This window comes from Oncorhynchus nerka, linkage group LG16, assembly GCF_034236695.1.
Source record: "Oncorhynchus nerka isolate Pitt River linkage group LG16, Oner_Uvic_2.0, whole genome shotgun sequence".
In the NCBI taxonomy this organism is placed as follows: domain Eukaryota; kingdom Metazoa; phylum Chordata; class Actinopteri; order Salmoniformes; family Salmonidae; genus Oncorhynchus; species Oncorhynchus nerka.
The window spans coordinates 36,351,827-36,377,835 of NC_088411.1; the positions used below are offsets into that span (position 1 = coordinate 36,351,827).

Consider the following 26,009-nt stretch of genomic DNA (forward strand, 5'->3'; position numbering starts at 1 on the left):
CTGGAGCGCGTCCTACGGGTGGGTATTGTTATAGTGACCAGTGAGATATACCTGCTGGAGCGCGTGCTACGGGTGGGTATTGTTATAGTGACCAGTGAGATATACCTGCTGGAGCGCATCCTACGGGTGGGTATTGTTATCGTGACCAGTGAGATATACCTGCTGGAGCGCGTGCTACGGGTGGGTATTGTTATAGTGACCAGTGAGATATACCTGCTGGAGCGCGTGCTACGGGTGGGTGTTGTTATCGTGACCAGTGAGATATACCTGCTGGAGCGCGTGCTACGGGTGGGTATTGTTATCGTGACCAGTGAGATATACCTGCTGGAGCGCGTGCTACGGGTGGGTATTGTTATCGTGACCAGTGAGATATACCTGCTGGAGCGCGTCCTACGGGTGGGTATTGTTATCGTGACCAGTGAGATATACCTGCTGGAGCGCGTGCTACGGGTGGGTGTTGTTATCGTGACCAGTGAGATATACCTGCTGGAGCGCGTGCTACGGGTGGGTGTTGTTATCGTGACCAGTGAGATATACCTGCTGGAGCGCGTCCTACGGGTGGGTATTGTTATAGTGACCAGTGAGATATACCTGCTGGAGCGCGTCCTACGGGTGGGTATTGTTATGGTGACCAGTGAGATATACCTGCTGGAGCGCATCCTACGGGTGGGTATTGTTATCGTGACCAGTGAGATATACCTGCTGGAGCGCTTGCTATGGGGGTGGGTGTTACCTGCTGGAGCGCATCCTACTCTGGTGGGTATTGTTATAGTGACCAGTGAGATATACCTGCTGGAGCGCATCCTACGGGTGGGTATTGTTATAGTGACCAGTGAGATATACCTGCTGGAGCGCGTGCTACGGGTGGGTATTGTTATGGTGACCAGTGAGATATACCTGCTGGAGCGCGTGCTACGGGTGGGTATTGTTATAGTGACCAGTGAGATATACCTGCTGGAGCGCATCCTACGGGTGGGTATTGTTATCGTGACCAGTGAGATATACCTGCTGGAGCGCGTGCTACGGGTGGGTATTGTTATAGTGACCAGTGAGATATACCTGCTGGAGCGCGTGCTACGGGTGGGTGTTGTTATCGTGACCAGTGAGATATACCTGCTGGAGCGCGTGCTACGGGTGGGTATTGTTATCGTGACCAGTGAGATATACCTGCTGGAGCGCGTGCTACGGGTGGGTATTGTTATCGTGACCAGTGAGATATACCTGCTGGAGCGCGTGCTACGGGTGGGTGTTGTTATCGTGACCAGTGAGATATACCTGCTGGAGCGCGTGCTACGGGTGGGTGTTGTTATCGTGACCAGTGAGATATACCTGCTGGAGCGCGTCCTACGGGTGGGTATTGTTATAGTGACCAGTGAGATATACCTGCTGGAGCGCGTCCTACGGGTGGGTATTGTTATGGTGACCAGTGAGATATACCTGCTGGAGCGCATCCTACGGGTGGGTATTGTTATCGTGACCAGTGAGATATACCTGCTGGAGCGCTTGCTATGGGTGGGTGTTGTTATGGTGACCAGTGAGATATACCTGCTGGAGCGCATCCTACGGGTGGGTATTGTTATAGTGACCAGTGAGATATACCTGCTGGAGCGCGTGCTACGGGTGGGTGTTGTTATAGTGACCAGTGAGATATACCTGCTGGAGCGCGTGCTACGGGTGGGTATTGTTATGGTGACCAGTGAGATATACCTGCTGGAGCGCGTCCTACGGGTGGGTATTGTTATGGTGACCAGTGAGATATACCTGCTGGAGCGCGTCCTACGGGTGGGTATTGTTATGGTGACCAGTGAGATATACCTGCTGGAGCGCGTGCTACGGGTGGGTGTTGTATCGTGACCAGTGAGATATACCTGCTGGAGCGCGTGCTACGGGTGGGTGTTGTTATCGTGACCAGTGAACTGAGATAAGGCGGAGCTTTACCTAGCATAGACCTATAGATGACCTGGAGCCAGTGGGTCTGGCGACGAATATGTTGTGAGGGCCAGCTGACTAGAGCATACAGGTCGCAGTGGTGGGTGGTATAAGGTGATTTGGTAACAAAACGGATGGCACTGTGATATACTCTACTCAGCAAACTGGATGCAGTCTTGGAAGCTATTTTGTAGATGACATTCCCGAAGTCGAGGATCGGTAGGATAGTCAGTTACTAGGGTAAGTTTGGCGGTGTGAGTGAAGGAGGCTTGTTGCGAAATAGAAAGCCGATTCTAGATTTGATTTTGGATTGGAGATGTTTAATATGAGTCTGGAAGGAGAGTTTACAGTCTAACCAGACACTTAGGTATTTATAGTTGTCCACATATTCTAGGTCGGAACTGTCCAGGGTGGTGATGCTAGGCTTGTGCTACCGGTGTTAACACATGCACAGATCAGATACACCGCTGGAACGCAAAGGAAGCTGTTTACATGTCTTAATCATTGCCTGCCCCCTCTGCCCGCCCCTCTGCCTGCCCGCCCGCCCCTCTGCCTGCCCGCCTGCCCCTCTGCCCGCCCCTCTGCCTGCCTGCCCCTCTGCCTGCCATCCGGCCCTCTGCCTGCCCATCCGCCCCTCTGCCTGCCTGCCCCTCTGCCCGCCCCTCTGCCTGCCTGCCCCTCTGCCCGCCCGCCCCTCTGCCTGCCCATCCGGCCCTCTGCCTGCCCGCCCGCCCCTCTGCCCGCCCGCCCGCCTCTCTGCCCGCCCCTCTGCCTGCCCGCCCGCCCCTCTGCCCGCCCGCCCGCCCCTCTGCCCGCCCCTCTGCCTGCCCGCCCGGCCCTCTGCCCGCCCCTCTGCCCGCCCCTCTGCCCGCCCCTCTGCCTGCCCGCCCGCCCCTCTGCCCGCCCCTCTGCCCGCCCGCCCCTCTGCCTGCCCGCCCGCCCCTCTGCCCGCCCCTCTGCCTGCCCGCCCGGCCCTCTGCCTGCCCGCCCGCCCCTCTGCCCGCCCCTCTGCCCGCCCGCCCCTCTGCCCGCCCCTCTGCCCGCCCGCCCCTCTGCCCGCCCCTCTGCCCGCCCCTCTGCCCGCCCGCCCCTCTGCCTGCCCGCCCGCCCCTCTGCCCGCCCCCGCCCGCCCCTCTGCCTGCCCGCCCGCCCCTCTGCCCGCCCCTCTGCCTGCCCGCCCGGCCCTCTGCCTGCCCGCCCGCCCCTCTGCCCGCCCCTCTGCCCGCCCGCCCCTCTGCCAGTGTAAACAGAGAGACATAGTAGAAGACTATGTCTGCAGACAAACCTGCAGTGTTGTGTTCAAGTCATTTAAAGAGGGGGGAGCAGAGGATCTGTTGGTGCAGCTGGACTCTTCACAGCAACAGGCCTTAGGGACAATACATGTTTTTTCCCGATTACATGTTTGCACTTAAATAAGATGTTAGACTAAACTCATTTAGTCCTTCGTTAGTTGACGGAGAACATTTTTCCCAAATTCTTGCCACATGTTTAAATAGCCTACAGTATAAATTCTTCCATTTGGACAAGACAACCACTCTCGCTTATTCAGGTGACAATATATCACTAACATGTACAAGCAACATTGGCTAGCTATAGAATGAATAACCCAGCAATATGTAAATATAATAGGCTAATAATAATTATAAACCGGGTGGTTCGGGCCCTGTATGCTGAGTGGCTGACAGTTGTGGTATATACCCGTGGTATACGGTCTGATGACAAAACATTTATTTTTACTACTCTAATTACGGTGATAACCAGTTTATAATAGCAATAAGGCACCTTGGGGGTTTGTGGTATATGGCCAATAGATCACGGCTAAGGGCTGTGTCCAGGCACTCCGCGTTGTGCCCAAGAACAGCCCTTAGCCGTGGTATATTGGCCATATACCACACCCCTCAAGCCTTATTGCTTAAATATAGGCTAGTAAGTTAACTTCACCCATAAATCACTTATTGTATTATTCACTTCAGCCTTAAAACCATTGCTCATCACCCATTTAGTCTCTATAGGCCTGAGCACAGCCAGTAAGACATCACTACTCCTTCTGGACCAATACATATTACTGTAGTTAAAGACGTCGGCCTACATAATAAAACCAAAATTATGCATTTAACTGGAAGCCTGCAACATATACAAATATAATCATGTTACAAGGTACTTTTGGTTAATAATAGCCTAGCATACAATCTTCAAAAATAAAGCAAAAAAATAAGAATCGACCATGCTTTTTCAAAGACATACCAAATACACTGCAAATGACCTCAATGGCAAAAACTGCTGCTTTTTTAAAACAAATCTAACAAAAGGACAATCTAACAAAAGGACAATCTAACAAAAGGACAATCTAACAAAAGGACAGAACAATTTACAGGACAGGAGGTAGAGAGATGGACAAACGTAGATCATCGCTCGGACAAGTACACAGTTTACACTTTGGTCCACAAGCATGGGAAATAATCTAAACAAATATTGTCACATGTGCCAAATACAACAGGTGTAGGCTACACAATAACGAGGCTATATACAAGGAGTGCCGGTACCGAGGAAATGTGCAGGAGTCCGAGGGAGTTGAGGTAATACGCACATGTAGGTAGGGGTAAAAGTGACATGATCATACACATACTGTAAACCACATCTTAATGAGTTTATAATTATTTCCTTGTCATTAGAGTAGTAAAAAGCACTGCACTATAAAGGGAATAGGGAGCGGTTTGGGACACAGACCTCTGCATGTCTCTGTGTATAGTTGCAGACAAGCAGCACAGGCTTTGTTCCAGTACAATAACTTCATCATTACCAGAAAATACTTAATCATCTGAATACAAGTGAAGGGAGAGAAAGAGATTTAGAGTTCAAGGAGAGTTTATGTGTCTACCAAACTCGTGTGACCTTGTCCTGGTTATTCTAGTTTGTGTGTCTGTTAGTTGGGTTGTTTTTCTGCAGTGTATCTGTAAACAAGTCTGGTGAAACAATGCTGCCTGAATTCTTCCTCAGAACTATCATCTATCTATACTGTAGGGTCACTAGCTGCAGACAAACCTGCAGTGTTGTGATCAAGTCATTTAAAGAGAGACCGATTCAAGACCAGAACAAATCGAGACCGAGTCAAGCCCAAGGACCCGGGGGGGGGGGACCGAATCAAGACCAGGGGGGGGGGGGGGGGGGTTCGAGACCGAGTCAAAATGTGAGTCCAATTCAAGACCGTGATTGTAATTTTGTCAAATCCCCACCATAATAAGAGTTCAAAATGTTCAGTAGTTCTGTGTTCATATTTCAGTACATATAGATTCTTTTGAAATTCAAAAAACAGTGAAAAAAATTGCATGCTGGGGAAACAGAGCCACTCTAAAATGATTACTAACCCAATCATAGTGGGGAACAATTCTACTTCTTCAGAGAAGGGCTGAAGACTTATAAAATAATGATTAAAATAATATATGATATATTATAATATATATAATATAACACTACACACCTGATTCAAATCATCAATGCCTTTTGTTGAGTTGATCATTTGAATCAGCTGTGTAGTGTTAGGGCAAAAACAAAAATGTGCCCCCTTTTGGGTCCCCAGGACCAGGATTGAGAACCAGTGGGCTAGACCATCAGAAGCTAGATAAAAAAGGCATCTGCCATTCAAAAGGCAGATTTCAGATTTTCACTCAAAATGTGTAAGTCCACAACAATGATTAAAACACATCAATTTGATTGGGTGGGCCAGTCATGGCCTGGCTCCCCACTGGGTGGGTCTCTGTCTACCCAGGCCCATCCATGTCTACGCCCCTGATGCAAATAGCCATGATGACAATTGCGCATCACAAATAGCCTAATAACCAACACCTCGGACTAAAATGTTTCAACTCCTGGTTTGCATGTACATTATTGTCTTAGTTAGCATTTACAGGTAGATGAATTGAAAAGTCTTTCCTACCTTACCGGCTACCGATGTCATTCTTCTGTGAGCTGCTCCATGCCAAAACCAGTTGAGAACTGCACACTAGGCCGAAACTAGGCTGTGTGTGTGGCGCGCATGTGAATATATTTCATGTGATTTGCGATTGTGTAGGCTACTTTGTGCTTTGTGATGTCTCATAATTGCATTACATAATTGATCAATCGTATACCTCCACTACACTACTTTGATACGCATCAGTAGGGATTAAGTGAGTACACACAATTCCCACTGGGAAAAAAGTGGGTATACGGCTTACACCTGCGTATACCGTCCACTATACCACTGGTTCTTTGCGTTTTACAGGAAATGCTCTCTCCTACATTGGTGCGCTGTTATTACGGTTGCTGTCCTTTCAGAATCACGAAACTGTCACACATTGAAGGCCTATAGGTTCACCACTGCGCAAACAGTGGGTTAACTGCCATGTTCAGGGGCAGAACGACAGATTTTTTACCTTGTCAGCTCGGGGATTCATTTTTGCAACCTTCCGGTTACTAGTCCAACGCTCTAATCACCTGTCTTACATTGCACTCCACGAGGAGCCTGCGTGGCAGGCTGACTACCTGTTACGGGAGGACAGCAAGAAGCAAAGGTAAGTTGCTAGCTAGCATTAAACTTATCTAATAAAAAACAATCAATCTTAACATAATCACTAGTTAACTACACATGGTTGATGATATTACTAGTTTATTTAGAGTGTTCTGCTTTTTTAATCGATGCGGTGCCTGTTAATTTCTCATCGAATCACAGCTTACTTCGCCAAACGGGTAATGATTTAACCTCGTTGGGATAGGGAGCACTATTTTCACGTCCAGATGAAAAGCGTGCCCGAAGTAAACTGCCTGTTACTCATGCCCAGAAGCTAGGATATGCATACAATTGGTAGATTTGGATAGAAAACACTCATTAAAATAATGTCTTTGAGTATAACAGAACTGATTTGGCAGGCAAAACCCAGAGGACGAACCATCCAAGATTGTTTTTCTTTTAGGTCACTGTTTTTAATTTGTTTTCTAAGGGAAACCCTATTTATGAGGAACCCAGTTGCAGTTCCTATGGCTTCCACTAGAGGTCAACAGTCTTTAGAAATTGGTTGATGTTTTTCTTTTGAGAAATGAAGAAGTAGTCCTGTTCTTTCCATGTGTCACTCAGATGGACTCAAGTCTTTTGATGCGCGTGACCTGGAACGCGCTTCACGTTGTTTTTTATCCGGTATTGAACACAGTATATCTTAAATTTGATCAATCATTTACATTTTAGGGTACCTAAGGTTGGATCAGGAACGTTGTTTGAAATGTTTGGACCAAGTTTACAGGTAATTTATTAGATACTTTGTAGGCATGTTGGGCGAGTTGAAACCGGTGTATTTCTGAATCAAACGCGCCAAATAAATTGACATTTTTGGGACATAAAGGACATTATCGAACAAAAGGACCATGTTTCTGGGACATTTTAGAGTGCCAACAGAAGAAGATCTTCAAAGGTAAGGCATTAATTATATCGCTATTTCTGACTTTAGTCGCGCACCTGCCTGGTTGAAATCTGATTTTCATGTGATTGTATGCGGGGCACTGTCTTCAGATAATCGCATGGTCTGCTTTCGCCGTAAAGCCTTTGTGAAATCTGACACAGCGGCTGGATTAAGAAGAAGTTAAGCTTTATTTTGATGTACAACACTTGTATGTTTCATGAATTTGCATTATGAGTATTTCTGTTTTTGAATTTGGCGCACTGCAATTTCACTGGATGTTGTCAAATCGTTAACGGGATTAGAGCGGGAAGGGATCACTAGGGATCCATAAGAGGATAACAAGCGCATTCGCGAAAAAAGCACTGTCGTTGCACCAATGTGTACCTAACCATAAACATCAATGCCTTTCTTTAAAATCAATACACAAGTATATATTTTTAAACCTGCATGTTTAGTTAATATTGCCTGCTAACATTAATTTCTTATAACTAGGGAAATTGTGTCACTTCTCTTGCGTTCCGTGCAAGCAGTCAGGGTATATGCAGCAATTTGGGCCACCTGGCTCGTTGCGAAGTGTGAAGTCCATTTATTCCTAACAAAACCGTCATTAATTTGCCAGAATTGTACATAATTATGACTTAACATTGAAGGTTGTAAAATGTAACAGCAATATTTAGACTTAGGGATGCCACCCGTTAGATAACATACGGAGCGGTTCCATATTTCACTGAAAGAATAAACGTTTTGTTTTCGAAATTATAGTTTCCGGATTCTACCATATTAATGACCAAAGGCTCATATTTCTGTGTGTTATTATGTTATAATTAAGTCTATGATCTGATATTTGATAGAGCAGTCTGACTGAGCGATGGTAGGCAGCACTTTCATGCGTTTGACAGCAGCTTTTTGCTGTGCTTCAAGCATTGAGCTATTTATAACTTCAAGCCTATCAACTCCCAAGATTAGGCTGGTGTAACCGATGTGAAATGGCTAGCTAGTTAGCGGGGTGCGCGCTAATAGCGTTTCAAACGTCACTCGCTCTGAGACTTGGAGAAGTTGTTCCCCTTGCTCTGCAAGGGCCGCGGCTTTTGTGGAGCGATGGGTAACGATGCTTTGAGGGTGGCTGTTGTCGATGTGTTCCTGGTTCGAGCCCAGGTGCGAGGAGAGGGACGGAAGCTATACTGTTACACTAGCAATACTAAAGTGCCTATAAGAACATCCAATAGTCAAAGGTATATGAAATACAAATGGTATAGAGAGAAATAGTCCTATAATTCCTATAATAACCTCAACCTAAAACTTCTTACCTGGGAATATTGAAGACTCATGTTAAAAGGAACCACCAGCTTTCATATGTTCTCATGTTCTGAGCGAGGAACTTAAACGTTAGCTTTTTTACATGGCACATATTGCACTTTTACTTTCTTCTCCAAAACTTTGTTTTTGCATTATTTAAACCAAATTCAACGTTTCATTATTTATTTGAGGTTAAGTTGATTTTTTATTGATGTATTCAATTAAGTTAAAATAAAAGTGTTCATCCAATATTGTTGTAAATTGTCATTATTACAAATAAATACCATTTTTAAAATAATAAATTAATAGCTAAGCCGATTAATCGGTATCGGCTTTTTTGGTCCTCCAATAATCGGTATCGATGTTGAAAAAGTATAAATCGGTCGACCTCTAATCTGTGCAATAGCCCAAAATAGAGTATAGACCTACTACCTACTGACTGTAACCATGTTAATTGGCTGAAATCCTGAATTGGCAAAACAACACCCAGGCCAAGCCATGTGTAGCTGTCTAAGGTCACCACTGTCTGAGGTCAACACTGACACGAAGAATGTGAAAACATCTTGGTGATATTACAAGATCAGCATTAACCCACACGCCTGATTATCTGAATAGAGCCAAACAGTAACGGTAGGGAGTCTGAATGTCACACGCACATACACGCACATGCTCAACTATTAGTGGAAAAGTCATTACGTTTTCTAATTTCAAAAAGGCCAGAAACTGTACACTTTGTGTGATGATGGAATTCACTCTGTGGCCCAAACCCTGGGAACTACTAGCTAGGCTAGTTCTCTTAAGTTCTACCCTTAATAGAACCTCTTGACTTTATTGATGACAGATAAGCCTGTGCCCAGGTAACAAGCTTGCCTCTTTCCCCTCCCCCACATAAATCATAACTAGACTACCCCACCTCCCATCATCTCTGCTAAGGTAAAGTAGCCTAACCGCAACCTGGGACAACATATCTAACCTGGGAAGAATGGATTCCCGTCACTGTCTGCCTTAATTCAATATATATACCCTCCCCTTACACATTATGCGTCTAAGGTACTAGGCCTCCCTCACAGTAAAGACCATACATTACCCCCATTGGAAATGACTTAGTGACTACCATCTGAAGGGAGAGATTTCAAAAGGCTTGGAGCGTGTCAAGCCTAATTTATAAATACCCACAAGTGTGCAGCTCCCCGATTAGTTACTCAGTGCAACTACGCAGGATCGCCATTTTGCGTATCAGAACAAGACAAGAGCCTTTTAAAACATCCAGAACAGGGAACGGATGAAGGGCACTGGGGGTTACAATATAACCTCCATCTCTGTATCTAACATCCTGTCAGGAGAATCAGAGACTACATGGGGCATAGCAGATCAAAGCAGCTGCAGCTTCTACAGACTACAAAAGCAGCTTCCTGCTGATTCTCATTAAAGTTACTACTGATATAGGCCTATTCCCTAAGGAGCACTTCTCTCTCTCTCTCACACACACACTTTTGTCAGACAATAACAAAACATCCATACATGCACAAACAAATACCAAAATCACTGTATACCACTCCTACAGACAAGGTTTTCTCTTCGTCTTTCCTCAGCCGTATCAAGCAGACAACATGAGAAATGTTATAGGGCAAGTACAGGCAAGCCTGGATAAGCATCTACAGTACCTGGGGCTACAGAAATACACTAAACACACACAGAAGTATGTAGAGACCCATTCAAATGAGTGGATTCAGCTATTTCAGCCACACCCGTTGCTGACAGGTGTAGACAATCGAGCCCACAGCCATGCAATCTCCATAGACAAACATTGTCTATAGAATGGCCTTACTTCGGGAAGAAAATGGTGTTTGACCAGATACAATGCTATTTCACAGTAAACAAATTGACAGCAGTCTTTCAGCACGCTTATAGGGAAAGATACTCAACAAGCACAGCACTTACACAAATGACTTGAAGAATGGCTGAGAGAAATAGATGATCAAATGATTGTGGGGGCTGTCTTGTTAGATTTCAGTGCAGCTTTTGTAATTATTGTTCATAATCTGCTGCTGGAAAAACTTGTGTTATGGCTTTACACCCCCTGCTATTATGTGGATAAAGAGTTACTTGTCTAACAGAACACAGGGGGTATTCTTTAATAGAAGTCTCTCAAACATAAATCAGGAATTCCCCAGGGTAGCTGTTTAGGCACCTTACCAGTGTGTCTATGTATGCGGATGACTCAACACTATACACGTCAGCTACTACAGCAACTGAAATGACTGCAACACTTAAAGAGCTGCAGTTAGTTTCAGAATGCTTGGAGTAACCCTGGATTGTAAACTGTCATGTTCAAAACATATTGATACAACAGTAGCTAAGATGGGGAGAAGTCTGTCCGTAAATACTGAAGAATTTGTGCAGAAACCATCTCAGGGAAGCTCATCTGCATGCTTGTCGTCCTCACCAGAGTCTTGACCTGACTGCAGTTCGGCGTCGTGACCGACTTCAGTGGGCAAATGCTCACCTTCGATGGCCACTGGCACACTGGAGATGTGTGCTCTTCACGGAAGAATCCCGGTTTCAACTGTACTGGGCAGATGGCGTGTATGGAGTAGTGTGGGCGAGCGGTTTGCTGTGATTTCAGCATTGTGAACAGAGTGCCGAATGGTGGCAGTGGGGTTATTGTATGGGCAGGCAGGCATAAGCTACGTACAATTGAACACAATAGCATCCTAAATCGATGACAATTTGAATGCACAGAGCTACTTCGAAGAGATCCATTGTCGTGCCATTCATCCTCCGCCATCACCTCATGTTTCAGTATGATAATGTAAGGCCCCATGTCGCAAAGATCTGCACACAATTCGAGGAATCTGAAAATGTCCCAGTTCTACCATGGCCTGCACACTCACTAGACATATCACCCATTGAGCATGTTTGGAATGCTCTGGATGAATGTGTACGACAGCGTGGTCCAGTTCCAGCCAACATCCAGCAACTTCGCACAGCTATTGAAGAGTGGGACAACATTCCACGGGAAACAATCAACAGCCTGATCAACTCTATGCGACAGAGCTGCATGAGGTATATTTCAATTGACTGATTTCTTTATATGAACTGTAACTCAGTAAAATCTTAGAAATTGTTGCATGTTACCTTTATAATTTTTGTTCTGTGTACTAAAACATTTCTAGACTGTCTATGGGTAACAGCGTTGATGTGTTATGCTCGACACACTCATTTTTCCACCAGAAAATTATACGCGAAAATACATGAAAAATAGTTGACCTCGAGACCTCTCTGAATCATGCATACAAGAGTATCGAAAAGCTTAAACTTGCAAACACGGCTACTTCTGAGAAATGCACTGCACAGGAGAAGACCATCGCAGACATGCAAGAGCGCTTATTGAAAGCAGAGCGATACCGGAGAAGGTGGGGCTACGGCTTTACTGTGTCCCCGAGGACCAGGATGAGAATGTGAAGCGCTTGGTAAGAGACATCTGTAACCCTGTGGCACCGGACTTCCCCGATGGATATGACTGTCGCTCATCGTATTGGGAAGAAACAAGATGCCATTGTCAGCCGCTCGATTATCATCCAGTTTGCTTTTCGCACAGCGAGAGATGCAGTTGGGAAGAAAGCAAAGGAAAGCGCCACTCTGAAATAATTTAGAGTCGGTGAGGACTTGACTGCTGCGGACAAGGCAGCAAAGGCAAAGTTGTGGCCTCTTGTACAACAGGCCCGAAATCAAAGAAAGGGTGGATACTACTACAGGTGGATACCACTACAGGTGGATACTACTACAGGTGGATACTACTACAGGTGGATACTACTACAGGTGGATACTACTACAGGTGGATACTACAGGGGAATCAGAGCCTTTTTCACCACGGAAAATAAATACTACCGGGGTGATTTGTTCTGTCGTAGGTTGACAAGGTACCTCCTTCCCCACTGCAAACTGAGCATTCTAGTTTTGAATTATGGTGTTACTGTTTACAAGTTAAGACTTCTGTTAATACATATAGTAAGCAACTTTTTATAGAGAGGGTAGAGTTGAGATTGCATAGGATTTTTCTTTCTATTCTATAGATATGGACTTGAAGTTTATGTCAAATCAATGCCAAGGGGATACGAAACCTGTTGAAGAGAAAAGCTTTCTTTTTTTTGTAAGGACTGCAACGCAGATCTTGTATTCGTTCAAGAAACACATTCATGCAAAGAGGACTATAATTATTGGAAAATCAGTGTGGCAATGTCATATTTTTGGCCCATGGGACTAATCATTCAGCTGGGGTTGCAATTTTAGCACACAATTTCAAAGGAACATATTTTTTTACTCAAATGGACACCAATGGACATTGGCTAGTAGCGGTCATCAACCACATGGACAGATTATTTGTGTTGTGTAATGTATATGGATACTGTTCTAGTCCTCCAAATAGAGGAAATTGAAGAAATTCTTACAGGTCTTCTGAGAAAATATCCATCCAGTCAGATTATATTTGGTGGAGATTTTAATATGGTTTATTCTAATGAGACTAGATTGCCCCATAGGCCTAACATTGGTGTGAACAAGTTGGTGAATTTCTGCCAAAGCCTGGACTTAATTGACATATGGAGAGTTAAAAACCCTGGAGAGAAACAATACACATGGAGTAATAGAGATCGTTCTTTACAATCAAGAATTGATTTGTGGGTGATAACCTCTAGTCTTGAGCCCAACACTGTAGCAGTAAAAACACTGCCTGAAGTCCTGACGGATCATAAAGTCATATGGTTGACTGTAAGAATGTTCCATAATGATGGTAAGAAATACTCTGGTGGTTATTGGAAATTAAATAACTCATTGTTATTGCATGATGATTTAAAAAACGTGATTAAGAATCTACTTTCTGTTTAGCTACATCTAATGCAGAATATGGGAAATATTGGGAACTGCTGAAATTTACAATCCGCTCAGCCTGTATCCTTATGGAAATCGGCTTGCTTTAAGAAGGAGATGCGAGGTACAGTGCCTTGCGAAAAGTATTCGGCCCCCTTGAACTTTGCGACCTTTTGCCACATTTCAGGCTTCAAACATAAAGATATAAAACTGTATTTTTTGTGAAGAATCAACAACAAGTGGGACACAATCGTGAAGTGGAACGACATTTATTGGATATTTCAAACTTTTTTAACAAATCAAAAACTGAAAAATTGGGCGTGCAAAATTATTCAGCCCCCTTAAGTTAATACTTTGTAGCGCCACCTTTTGCTGCGATTACAGCTGTAAGTCACTTGGGGTATGTCTCTATCAGTTTTGCACATAGAGAGACTGAATTTTTTTCCCCATTCCTCCTTGCAAAACAGCTCGAGCTCAGTGAGGTTGGATGGAGAGCATTTGTGAACAGCAGTTTTCAGTTCTTTCCACAGATTCTCGATTGGATTCAGGTCTGGACTTTGACTTGGCCATTCTAACACCTGGATATGTTTATTTTGGAAGTTCAAGGGGGCCGAATACTTTCGCAAGGCACTCAAGCTGAACTCTAAGACAATTGCGAATATCACAGAGATTGAGTATCTTGATCTTAATGAGAAAGCTAAATTGAATGATTTACAGAATCAACTAGATACATTGTATGAGGAAAAGGCTAGAGGAGCTTTCATAAGATCCAGAAAACAATGGCTTGAAAAAGGCAGAAAGAACAGTAGATACTTTTTTAATTTGGAAAAGAGGAGGGGAACTCCACACACTTCGGAAATGTAAGATTAATGGGGTTACCACTGAGGATAGAGAGTTGATATCAGACTTAACCACTAATTTTTATGAGAATCTTTACTCCTTAGATAACAATTTGAGTGACTAAGGATCTCCTTGATTCTATAGAGAATGTTAATTTGGTTAGTGAAGAATTAAAAAAATTGGTCTTGTTGTCAAAATCTATCCATTATGGACATCCAGTACGGGGTTGCTCAGTTAAAAAATAACTGATCTGATTGATGAATGTCAATCAGGGTTTATGAAAGGGCGCCATATATCTAATAATCTGAGGCTGGTGTTAGACTTGGTTGAGTATTGTGATCTATTGGATGACTTCCCTGTTATCCTATTTTGGGATTTTCAGAAAGCATTTAATACAGTAAGTCACAATTTTATCTTTGATTGTCTTAAGCATTTGAAATGTTATCGTTTTTTTGTTGACGCTATTAGAACTCTGTATAATGGTGGCAATAGCTGTATCAAACTCTGTCATGGAACATCCTCAAGGTTTAACATTTACAAAGGAATACGACAAGGTTGTCCAATTTCACCTTTTTTATTTTTGTTAGTATCTCAAATTCTATGCTCATTAGTTCATAAAAGTCCATTTGAAGGCATTACATTCCAGGCCAGAGAGATCAAGATATCCCAACTGGTGGATGACTCCTCACTTTTTTTGAAAAATGTGTCACAAGCTAGATATCGGGAAGCAGTTCTCCAAAATCTCAGGTCTGGCATTAAATATTTCCAAATGTGAGATATTTGTTTTGAAAGGAGCTGTCAATCCAGCATATTGTGAAAAAGATACTGTAACCTACCTCGGTGTAAAGATCACCAAAAATCTTAAGGCTGTGAATGATCTTAATTTGAACCCTGTAACTGAATCTGACCCCCTCAAAAATCCCTCCTTAACCATGAGGAATTTTAAGTCCTCAAGGAAGGGTGCTTTTATCCAAAGCTGAGGGGCTATCTATTGACATTCCCAAATCCACTTGCTGTACCTTAGATAGGCTTTTGTACAACTTCATATGGAAAAACAAGCCACATAAGATAAAAAGAGATGTTATCACCAACAGGGTTTGTGATGGCGGTCTAAATGTCTTAGATTTCACACTCTTCAATCAGATATCAAAGGTCAACTGGATTAAAAGGTACATAAAAGATCCTCATCGTTTCTGGAATATTATACCTCATTTTGTTTTTCAGAAGTTCGAAGGGCTTCATTTTTTACTACAATGTCCATATATTGTGGGTAAACTTCCTGTGAAACTGGCAGTGACTCCCAACAGGCATTAATGTGCTGGGCTTTGTAGTATAAACACAACTTTTCACCTCGTAAATGTTTTATATGGAACAATAGGTCGATATTACATAGAAACAAGATGTTATTTAACCATAAACAGTTCTCGAAAAACATTGTCCTTGTCAGCCAATTAGTTAATATTAGTGTGAATCTATTACCACGGAGAGACTTTATGGAAAGATACTACTTTGAGGTTTCAAGCAAGGAATATGACACTGTTATTAAAGCTATACCTAGTGGGATAAAAACTTTACTTTATGCATTATTCTATTTTGGAACATCTCCGACTGTAAGCAATATCCAGGTGAATGGCATTGTTCTACTAGATACGAAATTCAACAATTGTTCATTATGGGATATTTTCAACAGGAAGTCTATTCCCTCTGCAATATTTTGTTGGGCTTCATCATTTGATGTAAAGTGGCCACGTGCTTTTTAATTTTTTTTTATTTTACCTTAATTTAACTAGGCAAGTCAGTTAAGAACAAATTCTTATTTTCAATGACGGCCTAGGAACAGTAGGTTAACTGCCTGTTCAGGGGCAAAATGACAGATTTGTACCTTGTTGCAACCTTCCGGTTACTAGTCCAACGCTCTAACCACTAGGCTACCCTGCCGCTTGGCTCACTGCACACAAATTCATGGTGACCAATAAAGTAAAGGAGATCTTTAAGATTATCCATAGATTCTATCCGTGTAATAGCTTGATTTCTAAATATATACCTGATGTTACCAGGGAATGCAGTTTTTGTGAACTAGAAACTGTTGAAATCTATTGAACACTTATTCTGTCATTGTTTATATATTGAAGTGTTCTGTACTGATGTAAAACTATATCTTGGCCTCAAATTGCATACAACCATTGAAATTTCGACATATTATTATACTACACCGATTCCACAATTGAACGTGAGTATGTCATAAATCTCTTTATTTTATTAGGAACATTTTTCATACACAAATCTGAATTTTATGAAGATTAAGCCCCTTAATGTTTTTTAAAATCGATTTGGAAAACTATTTAGAGTCTTTAGAACGTATACAAAACAACATGTATTTGCTATATGTCTGTATTTGAATTGATATAACGTGAATTAGTTAGATTTTTTTCTAATTTCTTTGTGGAATCTTTGTTTTGCATGTTATGGTTAATAAAGACTTTTAAAGACTTGAATGGGGACGCCTGTTCTAGTCATTATATTTCTATGGCAGCACATGCAGTAAGGAACAGCTATTACAAAGACTGCGGTCATTTGGCTGGTCAATTACTGTCGTCCAAAATTACATGATGTCACATCCCCGTCAGAGCCCTACGTCTTTCCTGTTGACCATTCTGACCCCATGACCCTCTCCTTGATCCTCCTCTAACCCCGTGACCTCTGACCCCTTCCTCCAGCCCTGAGTCCAGTCAGTGCTCTGGTGGTCTCTCTCCATCAGCCTGGCTAAAGTAATGATGACAAGTCTACAGCGTTTTTCATAGAATCTCAAAGCTTTTTTAAAAAGCTGCATCCTCCGAAGATGTAGAGGATCATGGTGGCGATGGAGTCTGCTGATGATCTTGTAGGAGGGCAAGTCTGGGAACCAGCCTGAGTCTTACAGCCTCTGGACTTCTCCTCTTCCACTCTGTGTAACACCCTCTTAGGCGATGCCTCAGCAGCTCTGGGCGCCAGAAAGATCACCACACAAAGTTCAGAATAGTAGCCAGTCGTCCTCACTACAAGCCTCAGCTGTATTCCTCCACCTCCCATTCCTCTCACGCTTCAATCCACTCCTCAAATTATGTTCTCAAAAGAGCCATGTGAAACAAAACAAAAAAAGTGGTACTGTGTCCAGATACATTTTTCAAAACAAAAGCTAGCCAAGACAAAACAAAGTGTTAACCTTTATTTATTTATCTGTTATTTTACCAGGTAAGTTGACTGAGAACACGTTCTCATTTACAGCAATGACTTGGGGAATAGTTATAGGGGAGAGGAGGGGGATGAATGAGCCAATTGTAAACTGGGGATTATTAGGTGACCGTGATGGTTTGAGGGCCAGATTGGGAATTTAGCCAGGACACCGGGGTTAACACACCCCCCTACTCTTACGATAAGTGCCATGGGATCTTTAATGACCTCAGAGAGTCAGGACACCCGTTTAACGTCCCACCTGAAAGACGGCACCCTACACAGGGCAGGTTCCCCAATCACTGCCCTGGGGCATTGGGATATGTTTTATTTTTTTAGACCAGAGAAAAGAGTCCCTCCTACTGGCCCTCCAACACCACTTCCAGCAGCATCTGGTCTTCCATCCAGGAACTGACCAGGACCAACCCTGCTTAGCTTCAGAAGCATACCAGCAGTGGTATACAGGATGGTATGCTGCTGGCAACCTACCAGTCAATCTTCAAATCTGTGGCTCAAAAACACCAGATTTGCAATTAAAACTAAAATATTCTCAAAAACTAAAAATAGCTGCTAGTAGGACGCCATGGCAACAATATAACTGATACTGAGGCTGGTCCTGACAAGACCCCGACCGCATGCGCTCGCAAATGTACGTACAAATAGAGCCTTTACATAGTAACCAATAGGCATACAATTCAACTTCAGTAGCCACTAATCAGGACAGGGACAGCCGTCTTACAACACCTCTGCACTGATGAACGACCTTACGTTGACCACATCCTCAACCCCTCTACTAGGGTCAATGGTGATGACAGGAAAGGGTGCGCAAAGCTGTCATGAAGGCAAAGGGTGGCTACTTTGAAGAAACTCAAATATATTTAGATTTGTTTAACACTTTTCCGGGTTACTACATTTTTTTGGTTACCATATGTGTTATTTCATAGTTTGGTGTCTTCGGTATTATTCTACAATGTAGAAAATAGTAAAAATGTAAAAGAAACGAATAGGTGTATCTAAACTTCTGACTGGTACTGTATGTGTGTGTATCGAACAACGGTGATGACATTGGGAAGGGATCACTAAGCTTCTAGAACAGACTGTACAACAGATAGCCTCCTAGGTCAAATAAAATAGTATTTGTCACATTTCTCAGAATACAACAGGTGTGGACTTTACAGTGAAATGCTTACTTAGGAGCCATATCCCGACCATGCAGTGTTTTAATAGTAAGAAGGAAAACAATAGGGGTTGAGGTAATTCAAATCAAATTGGTTACATACACATATTTATCCTATGTTATTATGTGTGTAGCAAAATGCTTGTGTTCCTAGCTCCAAAGGTAGTATCTAACAATACACACACACATAAAAAGTCTACAGTAATATGTACTATTGTAGGTAGGGATAAAAGTGACGAGGCAATCAGGATAGATAAACAGAGTAGCAGCAGCGTATGTGAAGAGTGTTAAAGTGTGTTTTGGAGTGTCAATGTAATATGTGTGTGTGTGTGTGTGTGTGTGTGTTGGAGTATCAGTGTACTATGTGTGTGTGTGTGTGTGTGTGTGTGTTGAAGTGTCAGTATAGTATGTGTGTGTGTGTGTGTGTTGGAGTGTCAGTATAGTATGTGTGTGTTGGAGTGTCAGTATAGTATGTGTGTGTGTGTGTGTGTGTGTGTGTGTTGCAGTTGCCATACAAAGCGGTGATGCAGCCAGTCAATATGCTCTCAATGGTGCAGCTGTAGAACCTTCTGAGGTTCTGCCCATGCCTAATCTTTTCAACTTCCTGAGGGGGAAGAGGTGTTGTCAGAGCAAACATACTTTTTGCGCTTCTTGGAGCAGAGCAGAGCTGTTGTGAAGGAAGTTGTCAAGGAAGTGAGTTTTGTGTTTATACAGGACCTCCCGTCAATCAATCATGTCAATGCGGAGCTATACGGAGCCCTCCGCATTGTCACAACATTTGTGATGTGCACAGCGATGCCTCTACATGCTCCGCATACGAAGCCTCCAACCACATTTTTCGGATCAAGCATAAATTGGCTTTTAGTTATGTGGACACAGAGGACCTTGAAGCTCTGGACCCTCTCCACTACAGCCTCGTCAATGTGAATGGGGGAGTGCGTGTTTCCTGTAGTCCACAATCAGCTACTTTGTACTGCTGACGTTGAGGGAGAGATTGTTGTCCTGGCACCACACTGCCAGGTCTCTGACCTCCCTAATGTTATTTCTGTCCCGTAGTGTAGACAGGTTAACATTGACAAGGCCGTATTACCAGGACGCCTACTCATAGTATGTGCTGACCAGCTGGCAAGTTCTTTTTACTGACATTTTCAACCTCTCCCTAACAATAGTCCCCCTGCCCAAGAACGCCCCGTAGCACTCACATCTGTAGCAATGAAATACTTTGAAAGTCTGGTCATGGCTCACAACACCATCAGCCCAGACCCACTCCAATTAGCGTACCGCCCCAACAAATGACACAATCTCTACTGCACTCCACACTGTCCATTTCCACCTGGACAAAGGAACACCAAAGTAAGAATGCTGTTCATTGACACCATAGTGCTGAAGCTCATCACTAAGCGAAGGACCCTGGGACTGAACCCCTCACTCTGCAAATGGATGCTGACTTCCTGAGGAGCCGCCCCCAGGTGTTAAGGGTAGGCAACAACACCTCCGCCACGCTGACCCTCAACACGGGGGCCCCTCAGGGGTGTGTACTTAGTCCCCTCCTGTAATCACTGTTCACCCACAACGGTGTAGCCACCCTCTGCTCCAACACCAGTATCAAGCATCCCTACCATCCAAGACCTCTATATCAGGCAGTGTCAGAGGAAGGCCCGAGGTTTTGCCAGACTCCAGGCACCCAAGCCATAGTCTGTTCACTGTAGTTCCACCTGGCAAATGGTACCAGAGCATCAGCTGTTGGACCAACAGGCTCCGAGACAGCTTCTACCCCCAAGCCATAAGAGTGCTAAATAGCCAGACTGCTAAATAGTCAATTAAATGGTATTGGAAGTATCTGCACTGACTCTACTGCGCACACACTAGACTATACAAAACATTAGGAACACCTGCTCTTTCCATGACATAGAATAACTAGGTGAATCAAGATGAAAGCTATGATCCCTTATTGACGTCATCTTTTAAATCCACTTCATTCAGTGTCAATGGAGGGGAGGAGACAGGTTAAAGAAGGATTTTTAAGCCTTGAGACAGTTGTGTGCGTGCCTAGGGCTGTGGCAGTCATGACATTTTGTCAGCCGGTTATTGTCATGCAAAAGACTGCCGGTCTCACAGTAACTAAATTAGCAAACACCGTTAGCATCTCCAGGCCTAGTCAGTTCACCCTGCTTTCATGTACATATCTATCTCAAATACCTTATTATTATTATTATCTATCCTGATGTCTAGTCAGTTCACCCTGCCTTCATGTACATATCTACCTCAAATACCTTATTATTATTATTATCTATCCTGATGTCTAGTCAGTTCACCCTGCCTTCATGTACATATCTATCTCAAATACCTTATTATTATCTATCCTGATGTCTAGTCAGTTCACCCTGCCTTCATGTACATATCTACCTCAAATACCTTATTATTATCTATCCTGATGTCTAGTCAGTTCACCCTGCCTTCATGTACATATCTATCTCAAATACCTTATTATTATCTATCCTGATGTCTTCATGTACATATCTACCTCAAATACCTTATTATTATTATTATCTATCCTGATGTCTAGTCAGTTCACCCTGCCTAAGACCGACCTGGTACTCCCTGTATAAAGCTCCACTATGTGTATTTTATTCCTCGTGTTACTATTATTATTTAATATTCTACATCGTTGGGAAGGGATCGTAAGCAAGCATTGCAAAGCACCAGAAAGAAGCCTATTTTTCCCATTCAGGGTAGAGTTACATCCAGAAAGTTGGTGAAACAAAATAAAATCACACAGCAAATGAAGAAATGAATGCAACAGCTAGGCCTAGAATTTATTTTCCTGAGCTTAGGAACATTTAGCCCATAAGTGTTTGACTGTTGAAAGGCATTAGCAGCGTGTCATGATGTGTAGGGATAACGCTAACCCCATGCCATGAGTCTCTGCCAGGCCCTTGTTCCTCTGAGCCTGCCACCGAGCAGAGCAGCCCTTGTTCCTCTGAGCCTGCCACCGAGCAGAGCAGCCATGATGAAAGCACAGCACAGGCAGATAACAGCAACAAAGAAGTTTCACAGAGAGAGGGAAGGGTTTAAGGAGAATACTGTCATTAGCAACAATGATATGCTAGGCTAATCTTGTGCTCTGTTTGACAGGAATCTATACAAATAAGTAACACTGAAGCTCAAAACCCACACTGAGGTTGCATCCCAAATGCAATCCTATTAACTATACAGTACACTACTTTTGACCAGGGGACTCTGGTCCAAAGTAGTGCAATATATAGGGAATAGGGTGGCATTCGAGACATGTATTGTACTGTACCAGCTAAGGCTGGCACAACTACTATATAACTGTGCAACCAATGATTATGGATGAACACCGTAATGAAAATAAAAAATACACAAAAAATTATAAAATTGTGTGGAACGAACAGCCGGGCATTCGTGCGGTTTGAGTCTGTTTCTACGGTAACATGGACTCTTAACAACGTGATGAAACATTGTTGCTACTTGCCGAAACAGCAAACTAGTCTTCAGTTGCCTAGGCAAAACCCCCCACAATGCAGCACCAGCACACATAGAAACAGAATGAAATTGGAACCTCATACGTACACTAGCAATGGCTGCCTTGTATTGTGATGCAATCATTTCTATGGTAACGTAGGATGTTCATTCAAATGATGTGGCTCGTGCAATGGAATGAACTTTTTGTAATGCCAGTTGAGTTGAATGAACAAATCATAATGCATATTTGAGCATTTTTACCTCCTGCTTTGCTCCTATGGGTACACTCGCAATGGCCTCCAGTCCACCCATTATGACATTGTTGACTTGAATGGGGATGCCCATTCTATTCATTCCATTTCTATGGCAGAGCAGAGGAGAGGATATGCTCCCCCGAATGGTTATTAGGGTGACCACGGTCACATTGCCAGCCAATTAATATCATCCCAAATTCCATGACCATCACAGCCCTAGTACCAGCGTCTTGTTTTTGGAGACTAAGTCATGTTGTTGTGGGGTTTGACTCCAACTAACTTCAAATTGTCTGACCGTTAACTGGATCACTGGTTGTGGTGGATGGTTGAACCTGATACTGCCATGTTGAAAAAGTTTCCTTTGATACAGAGAATAGTATCACTCGAATAAGGGACAGGCAATTTCTGTTTCACTCTCCCATACTATCCTCTGCTGTACATTACATCAAGCCAACAGATACACATGCTCTGAAAACGAACACAGGCAGCATCAGGAATTGAACGGGAAGCAGGTAAGTGTGTGTGTGTGTGTCGAGGTACTCACTGGTTTTGTTGTATGTGACCTTGGCCAGGAGTTTGTGGGCCAGGAGGATGTCTCCACTCTTCACTGCCACCAGGAGGTCCTGCTCCTTACCCATGATCGACCACCACACAAGCGACCAGTGAGCACACACGGCCCTTACGAGGTCAGTAGTCTAAGTGGTCCTTGGCAGTCGAGGGCTCAACTTCACACAGTCAGGTGCATGTCAGCTCTTCAAAATCAGATACAATGATGATGAACGTATAGAGGAGCGTCACAAAACACCCAAACCAGCCAGACAGTCAGTATGTGTCAATCAGATTGGAACAGACCAGACCATTGTTATTAACTGGGTGAGGCTAGGCACCAGCACCACCAGGTCGTTTGGTTTCCAGAGTGTGTTTGTGTGTGGGGCCTGGTTGTAGTCTGTCCTGGTCTAAATTAAAATGTAGTATTTCTGGAGTTGTCCTCAGGGCAGGGTGTGTCGCGTAGTCTACTTGTCCTCAGGGCTGGGTGTGTTTCGGGTTCTCCTCTGTGTCCGCCAACCTGGAACAGTAGAACCTGCCATTAGAAAACAGAGACATACCTTCACGAGCTGGGAATTTACTACTATTCACTGAAACCACTTGAAACCACATTCAATGAAACAACTTGCAAAGCTCAGTGTGGAGCCAATGCACTGCTAGGCTTGTACATTCCAAGTATACAGCAATGTAAATGATAAACAAAAATGAATTTATCAAGGATGAAATCCCCTCTAAATATTCTATTGGTATAAGTGTGTTATTACAGGTTGTTACTACAACCTAATTAAGGATGGTGTCATTCTAAAACCATTATTTCACTCAGGAAGCCCTTCCACCATGGTTACCTGAGGATCATTCCATGCCAGAATACATCTCCTTTACTCCTCCCACTTTCCCCTCAACTGTTTTTTTTTCTTCCCTAGGAGCTGTCCTGAACTCCAATTGCCAATTCTACTAAGGTAGTACGTAACATAGGGAATAGGGTGACATTAGGAACGCACGGTAGAAGGCAGAAGTGACTGCATCTTAATCCCATTCCCTAAATGCTACATCAGAGGACAAAGCCATGCAGCTGCACTAAGGGGATAAAAAATATCCAGGAGAAAGGTAAAAAAACATTTTTTAAATTATATATATATATATATATATATAAAGTATATATTTTTTAATTATATAGTTCCAGTCATACATTTGGACACACCTACTCATTCCAGGGTTTTTGTTTTATTTTTTACTATTTTCTACATTGTAGAATACTAGTGAAGACATCAACACTATGAAATAACACATATGGAATCATGTAGTAAACAAAAAAGTGTTCAGCAAATCAAAATATATTTTAGATTTCACATTCTTCAAATGTGAAAGTGAAGGGAGATGGCATCATGTAAGGAAGCAGTCATGAAACCATGTTAACTCCATTCAGAAGTTAGGCTATATGAGCTCAGTACTTTTTAACTAGGCAAGTCAGTTAAGAACAAATTCTTATTTACAATGACAGCCTACCCTGGCCAACCACTAACGACTCTGGGTCAATTGTGCGCTGCCCTATGGGTCTCCCTATCACGGCCGGTTGTGATACAGCCTGGAATCAAACCAGGGTCTGTATTGACACCTCTAGCACAGAGATGTAGTGCCCGACCAGCTAGTTGTAGCTTAATGCCATTCATTTGTGCCATGATGAGCCACTAATTTAAAACTGGTCAGGCACCTTGCTTGCCAGCTAGCAAATCACTGTCGTATTGATCGACACCAAACCCAATACACACAGCTTCCCAAACTCGACACCCCCCCTGCACGTTTCGTTTTTCTCCCTGGCACTACACAGCTGATTCAAATCAGCAAAGCTTGATGATGAGTTGGTCATTTGAATCAGCTGTGTAGTGCTAGGACAAAAAACTAAACGGGAGTTTAAGAAACCCTGGTTTAGAGGGTGTCACAACGTCACATCATAGTTTAATCAGCAGGTGTCCATGAGGGAGGCACATGTAGAAACATTTGTAACTAAACACAGTGCTGCTAGCTAGATTGCGTCCCTGTAGTCAGGGAAACAAACTGGCCTTAAAACAAACCTAATATAGCCAGCTATATAGGCTACTATTGACAAGCAGGTGTACCCATCTACCTTGAAACACAAACAGATCAGTGGCTTTCCAATCTCTCCTCCGGCTCCCCCGGACGTTTCACCCAATCAAGTGCTTTTTGATTTGTGGTCTTGCAAGACCACTCAATAATAAACGAACGAAGAGGGAAATACTAACTCACCAGAAAATGTTGACAGATGTTATCCGGTCCTTGACCTTGGACTGGTGAAGGGTTGAAGCCAGGGTGTAGTGCTCAGCGAGTCAGGTGCTTGTAGACTCAATGGAATCTGCCTGTATGAAGAAGTTATGCTGCTACTGGCAACACATAATCCAGAAAACGTTTAGATAAATTATTGAAAGTCAAACTGACATTATTCAGTTAAATCTTATTTTGCTTCCAGTAAATAAAATCCTGTCATCCTCGCCAGACAGACCCTTCCTGAAGGATAAATCGACGGACTTGTCCCTGCGCTAGGAGGACATATCTTTCTCCAAATCCCTCTGCGACCTGGAGCAAAGCGCGCGGCTCCGCCTCCACACGCATCAAAACTCAGGAGAACTTCGTCGCGAATTAAAACACAGATCCAGGATCAGATGACCATGCTCCCATACTATCCTTAATCATTAGGGGAGTGAACAAATACCTGACTCTGTATCAGTAGTTAGGCTAAAGTTATAATTTATTGGAGCTAGAATGTCCATACTAGACAATACATGGTTTTAGGTCGGGTTTATCATGTAGAAATATTCAAAAGCCGCGCAATCCAAGTGGCATTAAATTGCTCTGATAGGATTTTGAAAGGAGTTTGTGTATGTGGTCGAGGAAACAAAATAAAACGGTCCACAGTTCGAAGTTGTTAGGTTTTAATGACACCTGCTGGTAAGACGG

General features: G+C 43.4%; 1 protein-coding gene across 3 annotated transcripts in view; it reads right to left on the reverse strand.

Moving 5' to 3' along the window:
• LOC115144506 (caskin-2-like) overlaps nucleotides 1-25,665 on the reverse strand; it is a 92,184-nt gene extending 66,519 nt beyond the window's left edge. For all 3 annotated transcript variants that reach the window (XM_065002661.1, XM_065002660.1, XM_065002662.1), the window contains exons 1-2: nucleotides 25,302-25,665; nucleotides 23,035-23,556 (exon numbers count right to left, since the gene is read on the reverse strand). In XM_065002661.1, coding sequence (XP_064858733.1) covers nucleotides 23,035-23,128 — 94 coding nt within the window. In that variant the 5' untranslated portion in view covers nucleotides 23,129-23,556; nucleotides 25,302-25,665. The remainder of the gene's footprint in view (nucleotides 1-23,034; nucleotides 23,557-25,301) is intronic.
• Nucleotides 25,666-26,009: the final 344 nt, after the last annotated feature.